The sequence below is a fragment of the Sinocyclocheilus anshuiensis genome, unplaced genomic scaffold (genome assembly GCF_001515605.1).
Source record: "Sinocyclocheilus anshuiensis isolate Anshui unplaced genomic scaffold, SAMN03320099.WGS_v1.1 scaffold52, whole genome shotgun sequence".
Taxonomy (NCBI): Eukaryota; Metazoa; Chordata; class Actinopteri; order Cypriniformes; family Cyprinidae; genus Sinocyclocheilus; species Sinocyclocheilus anshuiensis.
The window spans coordinates 340,082-351,898 of record NW_015554055.1 but is presented as its reverse complement, the minus strand read 5'-3'; the positions used below and the strand labels follow the sequence as shown (position 1 = coordinate 351,898).

The following is an 11,817-nucleotide window of genomic DNA, read 5'->3' as shown; positions in this document are numbered from 1 at the left end:
GCATTTTACTGTGGACTGACTGTTTTGAAACTTATATGGTAGTTAAATAGCCCCTAGACCTCAGTTATCGTGGAAAAAGCCAGGAAATTTCCATTTTGACAATATGGGACCTTTAACGCAGTAGAATGAAGCAGGGTGAGGCTGAAAGCCGTCGAAGCGAAACGAGGGCTGAACAAGCATGACACACGGCTCGAAAGCAGCGGAGCTTTTATTATGCCACTGTCGACCGCTTCCGCTCCTTCCGGTCGTGCGTATGTGGGAGGGAAAAAAGCAGCGCTGTTTTATCATACTAGATACATTTGAAAGTTCTGTTATAATACTACTCTGTGCGGTCGTCACCGGTCTATTAAAACGCACAACATATTAAAGCGTCTTTGGTGTTTCCATGTTTTCTACAAAACAAAACCAGAAATCGAGGGGTTATGACATCATTGGCAGGCGACACAATCACACTATGGACACACTCCGTGTCACTAGTTAAAATTGCTTATTTCTCTGGATTTAAACATTCTTCGAAACATTTGAGATAATGTAAGTACACAAGTTAGCAAAATATGTAACACTGTTCTAGTGGTTTTTGGATATTTTAATAAAAAAATCTTACATATTGTGCCTTTAACAAAAATTACAGTTTAAGGCCCTATGAAATACATTTTATCTTTTTCTCAAATTCAGTTTTATTGTTTTTACCAAATTCTGTTTTCCGTTAATATTCTGGATTCTATTTTAATGGTTTCATTAAATTTGAATAATCAAAAGCATCTCTAATTAATTGATTTTATAAAAAAATATTATTTTATTTATTTTTGTTGTGTATTTAATACACTTTTCTGGTAAATAAATTCTGGTAAATAATTTTTCTGGTAAATATTTCTTAAATAAAATAAGGTTTTAATAACTTTATTAGTAGTAGTAGTACTATCATTACATTAAGTAATATTTCTGTCACCGTTTCTTCAAGTTAAACCAAACTTTTATTTTGATAGGCTGCTGTGGAAACCTTTACGTTTCTGTTTGTGCATGATATGACGATAGTTTTTCTCAAAAGAAAAGGTAAAATGCTCATGAAGTGACTCTCAGAGCAGTCTCCAGAGATTATGTTCATGTGTTCATATATTGAGGCGGCAGATGCTGAAAACATCGTGAGTGTCATGTGTGTTTTAGTATGTGTGTAGTAATTGCGCCACTCATTCACACAGAGACACACAGAACATGCAGGATTCATATTTAAATAGTATTTTTGCGGCTTAATATTCACAGACACTAGTCCATATCACATTTTGATCTAAGTGTACTGACCTACTTTTGGTTTATTCATCCAAAATTTGGCAAATTCTGTGACATTCCGCGATATACAGTAAATTCCATTTTTATGACTGTATTACGCGATTCCGTCTGCATTTTCCGCATCGCAGAAATCATAGGGCCCTACTCATATGCTCACCAAGGCTGCATTTATTGGATCAAAAACAGTAAAATCATCAATATTGTGAAATACTATTACAATTTAAAAACAGTTTTCTATTTTAATATATTTTAAAATGTCATTTATTCCTGTGATGGCAAAGACAATTTTTAAGCGGCCGTTACTCCAGTCTTCAGTGTCACATGAACTACAGAAATTATTCTAATTTGATGATTTGGTGCTCAAGAAACATTTATTCTTTTTATCAATCTTAAAAATGGTTGATAATTTTTTTTTTCAGGATGATTTTTTTTATGAATAGACAGTTGAAAATATCTGAAATACAAATCTTTTGTAACATTATAAATGTCTTTATTGCCGCTTTTGAACAATTGAATGCATCCTCGCTGAATAAAAGAATTACCACACCCACTGAACGGTAGTGTATACGTCATAAAACCAGAGGCTCTCCTATCAAAATCTGATCACAAATGGCCACAGGAAATGCACATAAATACCAGACAATCTGTCTCACCTGACCGGATCACCCGAGACAGATGTTTGTACAATGTGTAAACAGGGCCAGAGGGAGAAAGTATCTTAGATGAAGAGAAAGGTGACAAAACTGCAGTATGAGTGAGTTTGAGTAACACAGGATATCTACTGATGAACTCTCTCTCTCTCTCTCTCTCTTTGAAGATACGAGTGTGGATATGAGCCCAGGTCTTATAAGGTCTAAATAAGTCACCAAACATACTTAAAGGGTTAGTTCACCCAAAAATGAAAATTAGCTTGTGTTTTACTCACCCTCGAGGCATCCTAGGTGTATATGACTTTCTTCTTTCAGACGAATCTAGTCGGAGTTATATTAAAAATTGTCCTGGCTATTCCAAACTCTATCATTGCAGTCAGCGGGTGTTGCAGTTGAACAGTCCACAAGTCGTCAAATAAAGCGCACATCCATAATAAAACGTGCCACAGATGGCTCTGGGGGGTGAATAAAGGCCTCCTGTAGTGAATCCATGTGTTTTTGTAAGAAAAATATCCATATTTCAAACGTAATAAACACTTTTCTCTCACTTCCGGTGTCTGTCATACGCGGAAGCCGTACCAGCGGTTGACGTAAGACGTCAGCGTTGCGTGATTAGTGACGAATGCGGAGAGAGAACAAAACAAAACGCCGGTCACGAATTAGAAGTACAAACCGAGGATTTGCAAAGAAAAATGTCAGAGGATTTCGATATAAACCAAGAGGAGACTGGTTTTCCTTTTCTAAAGTAAGGAAACTTTGCTTCCTTTGCTCCTATAAACAAACTCGCGAGACTAGCATATCTCAGAGGTGCGCGCGCTGTGCATACGTGCTGCGTCATCCGTTTATTTGACGGCTTGTGGACTGTTCAACTGCAACACCCGCTGACTGCAATGATAGAGCTTGGAATAGCCAGGACAATTTTTAATATAACTCCGACTGGATTCGTCTGAAAGAATAAAGTCATATACACCTAGGATGCTTCAAGGGTAAGTAAAACACAGTCTAATTTTAATTTTTGGGTGAACTAACTCTTTAACCAACCTCCAAATGAACTGCGCTGGGAGGCAGGGTTATGCAGGCAGAGCACTGCGGTTAGAGGCAGGGGATTGGCTAGTGAGAGGAGACTCATGCCAGGCTATTGGCTGAAAAACACACACAAGGTGCACAGTGAATTACTGGCGGAGGAGAAGCGTCGGCGGGGGGCATGGTCACAGAAAGAATGGCTGCTGCGCCTCTGGGTGGATTCGGCCTTGGGTGGAGGTGAAGAATAGAAGGATGAAAGAGGAAAAAGAGGAGATACAGGTTCTGACCCCGAGAAGGAGGAAGAGGCATGAGAGGCTAGGAATAAAAAAAAAAATTGAAAGTAATAACGATGTGATATAAAAAAAACAAAAAAACAAAAGATAAATCTTGGGGAAACGCAGAATATTGAGGAAAAAAAAATCAATGCCAGTGAATACATAATGAAAAAGACATAATAATTAGGGCTGTCATAGGGAAGTGTTAATTTAACATTAAAAATGTTAAAAAATAATGCATTTTTAACTCCTGACCTGTATGTAAATTCTATCATTTTAAATTAAATTAAATTACAAAGTAAATAAAAATACATTGTAATACATTGATAGCCATACAAATAAAGGAAAAAGTAAAAAATAAAAAATAACCAGAACTGAACAGCTGGAACAGAAAGATAAGGTTGTAAAGAAAATGGGTAACTGCTGAATCACAGAGGCAAGATGACATGTTTACTGTCTGCATTCAGCACAGCACAGAAACCCTCCACCATCACTGCTGTGCAAACACAGCAAATCAACACCTGCACTCATCTCAGCCCTCTTTATCTAATTACTCTATTCGCTGCACATGATACTGGGAAAATTCATGTAAATTTATCTGTAACTGAAATGAGACAAAGCAGTTTTTCCATTCAAGGCCCATCGTTCTTTTAGGAATTAAAGGGGTTAAACCACAATTTTTTCTTACGTTGAGGAATAATAGCATCCAGCCTAGTTCCTTCTAAATCACCTTACCATGACTTGGCAGTTGCTTAACACTAAATAGTGTTTTGACGTCAGAAACCCAAGCTTTTGCAGCTTAGTTTTAACTAATGTTCTTTTTGGACTGCAAAAGAAGAGCTCTAAAGTATAAAGTATGTATTCATAGAACTTAAAAAAAAGACAAATTTCATGATATGACCCTTCTACAAGAATCACAACATTAGAAATGCAAAAAATAAAAGTATATAACAAAGAGCATTAACCCATCATCTTATTAGGCCATTCACTCGAAATCAAATCTGTGTGTTTGAGAGAGAAAGAGAGAGATACATATGCAGGAAATACAGATAAAATGACAGCAAAGCTAATGTCCGTTGTCACTGTGATGCAAACTCACCAAAAAGGGTAGGGCAAAAAAGCTGTTACCACCATAATTATAAAGATATAGATATGTGGAGATTAATTTGTGTGTGTGTGTGTGTGCGCTCACCTGTCTCTGGATCACTGAAGTCCGGTAGTGTCATGGCGTTCAGCTGGCGACGGTCAGCAACAGCTCTGTCTAACAGACTGCTCCCCCTCCCAGAATCACTACACACACACAGAGAGAAGACGAGAAGCAAGAGGCAATTAAGACATTAAAATTAGAGAACGAGTAAAGCACTCAGACAGGCGACGTGATACTTGCACATCAATACACACAGAATGATGAAACCTTCAGAAATTTCACTCAGCATCTCATAGCACACTGCTATTGCACACATAACCACAATGCTTCTGCAACACTATACATCTGAAAAGGAGTATAGAAATAACTGCAAGTATGCAAGAGAGAAATTTAGAAGAAAATTTGAGGAGACTTGGTGCCCAGATACTAGGGTGTTACGGGGGGTTGACAGGACATCGCTAGGTGGTTGCTTGCATGTTGTGAATGGCTGCTAGAGTTGCTTACTGGTCCAAATCAAAAGAGCCCAAACCCAAGTCTCGATTATATGATTCATAGATATGCCTTGGGTTTAAGTAATGTAAGTATAATGAAATTTCACCCATTTTATTGTTAACCAGGTTATCATAAATAATGAATCTGATCGCTTAAAAAAAAAAAAAAAACCTCTATGGAGACCGAAAAGTTGACATTTGTTTGTTTGTTGCCATACCAGCTTCTGTGGCTATTTTCATGGCGAGAAAATTTAGGACTAAATTATAACAGATTTTTTTAATTTATTTTCGCTAAAAACTCTAAAACTGTATTTGGCTTAACTCTGTTAATAATCTCTTCAAAAGAGTTGAAAAGCTGACGTAGAGGGGGACCAAAGTTGCTTTAATACAAGTCAGTTCACTCAGTGGCCACCTTGGAAACAACTGGAATTCTGTTCATTACAGATAAGCCGATAATTATTTTCATGTTATTGCTGAGAACCGATAAATGGCTATACTATTTTGTCCAAATAAAAAAATAAATAAAATCTAATATTTTAAATGCTACAAGTGAATTGAGGCATCACATTTTTTTTTTTTTAAATGTACATTTGCAATTTAACAAGATTCAAAGAAGACGAAAAATAAACAGAACAAAGAACAGAAAAAGTTATAGTACGGGTTACAGAAATTATTTGTGTTTTTACAGATTAACTTCAGGGTTAGATGATAGCAAAGGTAATCTAAATGAAAGAATATGAAAAAGGATGCACAATTAAATATCTAATACTGATAAAAATAAAACCCAAATATCCTCTGATAATGAATATGGCACTAATACATTGTGCATCCCTAATACCTTCTATGTAGGAATGCCGTTTTTATCCATTTCAGTGTGAAAAGACTGACATTTTTCCAAAAGTGCAAGGGTAAACTTACGTTCCAACAACATTTTAAATGAAATAAGAATCAGTTCAAATCATACAAAAAAGGCTGATGCAATGACATTTTGGAGTAAATTAAAAGCTGAACTGAAACATACTGAGCATTAAGGTGTGGCCACATTTACTGCTGTTCAGCAAATTTCTGAGAAATCCAGTCACTTCAAAAGAAATCCGCACAAAAGTTTTCTCAAATCAGATTTTGCAACGGTTCAATGCAAATACACCGTGTTGGCCAACAGAAGGCTGCTTAGTTTAAAAGTGACCTCTGTGTGAGCTGTGCTTTATATATGGTTACATTACTGACAAAAGACTGAAAGAAATTTCTCTAATGTGACTGCATGATTTTTTTCACATTCATATTTCTGATGTGGTCTGTCTCCGTGTCCTCATACTGTCTCTGGAGGGTACCCCAAAACCTCTGATGTAGTGGCAGCTGTTCGGGGTTCGAGAACGACTTTGCGGTGGGGTTTAGGGAGGACGAGCTCCAGTGGTCCTTACACAGAGGTGCTACCCAGTGTTTGGAGGGAGGGACTCTGAATATGTGGCAGTGGCAGAGTTTGGTTACAGTGTCCAGGCGCTAATTGGTCTCTGGTGGATTGTCACCAGGTACTGAGTTCAGGACAGTTTGACAGGAAGAGCTGGAGTATTCTGACAGCGGGGGGGCTGGCATTCCAGCCATTAGAACGAGAGAACGAGCGGAAGAAAGCAGGACTGAATCATAGTATGCAGCAGTGGTATGAGCCATGCTTTTATTTATTTTTAATGAAGGTGTGGTGAGCTCCTCGCAGCCAGAGAGACATGCTGTGCTGTCTTATGTGTGATGGTGAGTGCCGACACTTGAGCTTCTAGCATTCATGTGTCAACAGCTGGCGTGTGTGTGTGTGTATATACCTGGGGTTGGTGAGGTTGTAACAGGACTTCCAAATCTGCAGCATGCGTTTACAGGAGAGTAACGCCTCCTCTGGACCTCGACACAACGTCTCCAACTTCACCTTTGTGAATAATAGACTAGAGACAAAAAAAAGTGTTTATAATCACTTTCCGTTCATCACAATGTCTAATGAAGTGTTTAATAAACAGAAGAGTACTTATTGAACACAGATAGAGATGAATCAATCTAAGTCTCTTCTGCAAGCCCTTTTAAATAAAAAAACTTTAAACCAAAGTCAAGATTCAGCCCTTTCTGCTGGAATAACTTCAAATAAACATCAACAGAGCAGATCAATAGATTTCTCTTGATAATACAATAAACTGAACAAGGAAAAAACATCCATGAATACTGTGTTCAACTGTACAGCTATATTGCACGTAGTATGGTCTGAACACATCTCTCTCTCTTTTTATATATATATATATATATATATATATATATGAAGCATTCGCCCCCCCGGTGTGTCCACATTATCGAATCTGGCCCCCTTTAAAAAATGTTTGGAGACCCCTGGTCTATTGTGAATGTATGATGTATTGTATATTGTGTATTTGTGTTATGTATTTGCGTTATATTTAGTGTTGCGTTGTATATTGTGCATATGTGTTGTGAAGTATAATAAATTCTGGTCAATATGGATAAGCCAATAATTCTTTTCATGTAATGACCATTAACCAATAAATAGCTGATTTTAATTATTTAAATACATTTAAAATTAAACACTACAATTAAAATCAATAATTTAAATGCTATAAGCATCAAATGCTACCTTACCTTTGGGGTCAGGAAGACTTTTTTTTAAAGAAATACTTTTATTCAGCAAGGATGCATTAAACTGATCAAAAGTGACAGTAAAGACATTTATAATGTTATAAAAGACATCTATTTCAAATATGTACTGTCATTTTGAACTTTCTATTCATCAAAAACTCCTAAAAATATATCAACTGTTTTCACAAAAATTGGGTTCTTCTTGAGAAGAACCTAATAAACTTGTTAGAATTATTTCTGAAGGATCATGTGACACTGAAGACTGGAGTATTGGCTGCTGAAAATTCAGTTTTGTCATCACAAGAATAAATAACATTTATAAACAAAAATAATTGATAATAAATTGCAATAATATTTCACAATATTACTGTTTTTACTGTATTTTTGATCAAATAAATCCAGCCTTGGTGAGCATAAGAGACTACATTCAAGAAGCTTAACTTGAAATGAGCACAGAATCAAATGTAATTTAAATGTAAATATAGGGAAAATGCATAATTAAATGTCAAATATTAACTAATATATATATAATCATTCAAATTATGTTGTTTTGTATTATATTGAGTGCTGTTTTGTATATTTTGCATATGTGGATGTATTTTTGGTGTATTGTATCTTGTCTAGTGTTGTTAATGAGTGCACACAGAATCCCTTATTAACACCTGTATTTCACACACATTTCTGCAGACAGCAGATCTGCTCACGCTGAGTGAAAGTCCCACCATCGAGAGTGCAGATGGGCATTTCTATAATCAGATATGGCAGCATGTGAAGAGATCCAGCCAGTGTGTGTGTGTGTGTGTGTGAAGCAGACACCATATATAGAGACTGCTCTTCAACAGCTCACTGTCGTTGCAGCTGCTCGACTCGAACCGAGATCGGTTAGAGCTTTAAACATGCGCTGCGGTCTCTGAAGGCCCCATTGATCCGAGTTCAGTCAATTCAGAGTGCTGATGGCACATTCTCATCAGCCGTGCTTTCATCTCTGCTGTATTTGCACGCTACACCGCTAGGACGCCCACACAACCGCTGAATTAATCCTGTCGCGTGTGTCTGTGTGTGTGGAATAAGGAGGGCTGGATGTTCTGGTGCATTTCCTTTCAAGGCAATGAAGCAAAATGCATGGAAACACACACACAAACTGGACAAACACACAAAACCCTGCGGGGAAAACAGGGTGAAAACGAAGGCCACAGGATTGGAGGAAAAAGAAAGCTGTTGTATTTTTTTTCTATTATGTAAGTGGCTGAAGCACACAGCCAGAAGGGCGACAACACACACACAAATACAGAGATGGAGGGGACTCTGATCAAATCGAATGAGAAGGGAATTTGCGTGGGGACTGCCCAATGCTTCAAACATCCAACACACACACACGCATACTTCTAACTCGTCTAATTGAAGATGCCAGCAGCAGATATGTACCCATCTATCCCAGCTGCTACAGCAAACACAAACATTCTCATTAGAGTGGGCACTGTGGCATGCCTCTAAATGTCTAAACACTGCCTGCCACTGTTTGTGTGTGTGTGTGTGTATGTGTGTGTGAATGCTGTGCAAAAGAATAGGCTCCTTGTCATTCTCCGATTGGCTGCTGACAACTATATCAACTCAATGTAGTCAAAAAACAAAGCTACATCTAACTACAAGCTCGAGAGGTTAGATAAAGTGTGACAGTGACTGTGAGTGTGTTAGACTCACATGAAGTTCTCGGGGTATTCGCTGAGGGCCATCTCGATGATGTTGAGAGCATCGTGGTAGTGTTTTTGAGCTGACAGCAGCAGGGCCAGCAGGTGCAGCGAATGAACATCATCGCCCTGCAGCTGTAACGCCTGTCGTACATAACCGAGAGCCTCTGGAATCTGACATACACACACACACACGAGATGCTGATTGTTTAAACGGACCGAGAGAGAAATTAAAAGGAAAAATAACAGACTGACATCTGGGGAGAGAGACAGACTGAGAGGGACATAAAAGCAAAATAAAGTTCCCATAGTAAGAAGAGTGAGATGTGGCTAGGGTTGGGTGATATATCAATATTGATATTTATTGAACAAATATTTATTGATAATTAATTAATTAATTTGATACAACCAAGATATTTTTTTCATCCGGGTCTTAATTCATACAATATATAAGTTCTGTTCTGTTTTGCTTTGCTTTAAATTAATTGTTATATTTGTATTTGATTGTTGTATTTTAATTTGATTACATTTAAAAAAAAAAAAAGTTTTATTAGAATTAATTTCATTGGACATCATTTTTGATAATACATTTGTATGAAATCATAAAACAGAACTCAGGAAAAAAAGAAAACAAAATGTAGGGAAAATTAAAATGGGGCCCTAAATGGAAAGGTAGCTTAATATGTGGAATTTAGTAGTAAACCAGAACAATCTTTGATTACATTCATTCCTGAGGTCTAACAAACATGAGGAGTGCATGTCCTTCCTCATAAATGGTATACAAAAAAAATGTGTGATAAATATCAATATCGAATGATATGGAAAAAATATTGTGATAATATTTTTGTCCATATTACCCTCACTAGATGTGGCTTGAAGCAGATGAAATTAGCCACATGCAAATGCTTATAGGCATCACCTAAGAGCAAACTGGGAGAAGACCATCATCTGAGAGTGAGATGTTTTCATTCTCACAACCTGTGTGCAAGCAGCAGATGTTGATTCTCCTACCTGTCGAGATACAGCCAGCTGCAGCGCCAGGTAGAAAACAGCTAGGTGATCAGTGAGGGACAGACTCTGTGCCCTGAGAGAGAGAGAAACAGTGTGTTTCATCAGTGTGCACAGTATGTGAGAGAGAGAGAAATGTAGGACAGTCTGAAAATCACCTCTGGAAAGCACTCAGCGCTTTTTTCTGATACTCTTCTTGCATTCCTCGAAGAGATGCTGTAAAGACAGACGACAGAAGTGAGAAGATGGTAAGGACAAGATATAGCAAGATTTCAGATACCTTAATGTTAGAGAAAGGGCATCACAGGATTATAGAGTGTATAACAGAGGGAAGACAACGTATAGAGCATTACAGTGTGATCATTAAATGATATAATTGTCATTACAGAGTGTGTTATATAAGAAAAGAGAGGTTATAAAGTATAAATCTATAAAAAGGTATAGAGCATGTTATAGAATGCAGAGAAAGCATATAAAGCATTGAAGTGTGTTATATATGTGCAGAGGAAGGGAAAAGGACAAATCAATTACAGAAACGGTACAGAACAATGTGGTTCCTCACATGGGGGCAGGGGGAAAAACTTCCACGTGGGCCATAGGATGAATAAAATTATTAAATTATATTTGTAAAAATGAATGGAAACTTAATAAAATGTTCCCCCATTAAAAAAAAAACTGAAATAATATTTATCCCCAAATAACTATTTTTATAGAAAAACATGCAGAATCAGAATCTTACAGAATCTCAAAATAAATTGTGTTTAATTAATTTAATATATAAAAAAGCAGCATTGTCATAATTATAGCAGAAATACAAGAGGAAGTATCTCGAGGGGGGCTTTGAATAATGCTAGACAATCAAAAAGGCTGAGAACCACCATCATAAAATACAGTATGGAGGAACAAATAAAGCATTATAAAAGATTAAACGTATCTCTCTGAAAAGTATATGCTGTGTTATAGAGGGTGGACAAAACATGGAACATTATATTCTTGGATTAAAGAAATAATATATTTTGTTATAAAGGACAGAAGATGGGTAAAGAGTAGTTTACACAATTATAATAATTATACAGAGGTACTGAGCAAATTTTAAAGGGTAAATAATATAGATATACAGAGAGGTACAGAGTGAGTGATCCAGAATAGACAGTGTATAAAATATAAATGGATTACAGAAAGGGTATAGAGTGTGTTATAGAGGACCATTATGGAGTGGTTCATTAAGTGCATTATATAAGGTAGAGAAACAAATAGCATAAAAGAATATTGGGAGGGTACAGAGTGTGTTAGAGGGTAGAGAAAGGGTATACAGCACTATAAAGGAATTAGGGAGACAATATAGACTGTTATGGAGAGGTACAGAGTGTATTACAGAAGACAAAACCGGGGTGTAAAGTATTATTATAGGGAAGGTATAGAGTGTGTTAGAGGATCCAGTAAAGATTATAGTCTTAAAAGGGTATTAAAATGGTGCGTTCTACTGCAGGTATGCTTACCATCTGTGGCTCTCAGGCTGTAGACGAGACCGATAGCTAGATAGCCTTTGGCCCTGAATTCAGCCGCCTTCTCACCCATATCAATCACTATTTTAGCGAAGCGCTCACCTTCTTCCAGCTAAAA

At 37.0% G+C, this 11,817-nt stretch overlaps 1 protein-coding gene across 1 annotated transcript in view; it reads right to left on the bottom strand.

Annotated features, from left to right (window-relative positions):
- LOC107668507 (tetratricopeptide repeat protein 7B-like) overlaps positions 1-11,817 on the bottom strand; it is a 42,428-nt gene that overhangs the window by 12,141 nt on the left and 18,470 nt on the right. The window contains exons 13-18 of the mRNA XM_016460398.1: positions 10,353-10,410; positions 10,198-10,270; positions 9,200-9,360; positions 6,688-6,804; positions 4,428-4,525; positions 3,114-3,275 (exon numbers count right to left, since the gene is read on the bottom strand). Coding sequence (XP_016315884.1) covers positions 3,114-3,275; positions 4,428-4,525; positions 6,688-6,804; positions 9,200-9,360; positions 10,198-10,270; positions 10,353-10,410 — 669 coding nt within the window. The remainder of the gene's footprint in view (positions 1-3,113; positions 3,276-4,427; positions 4,526-6,687; positions 6,805-9,199; positions 9,361-10,197; positions 10,271-10,352; positions 10,411-11,817) is intronic.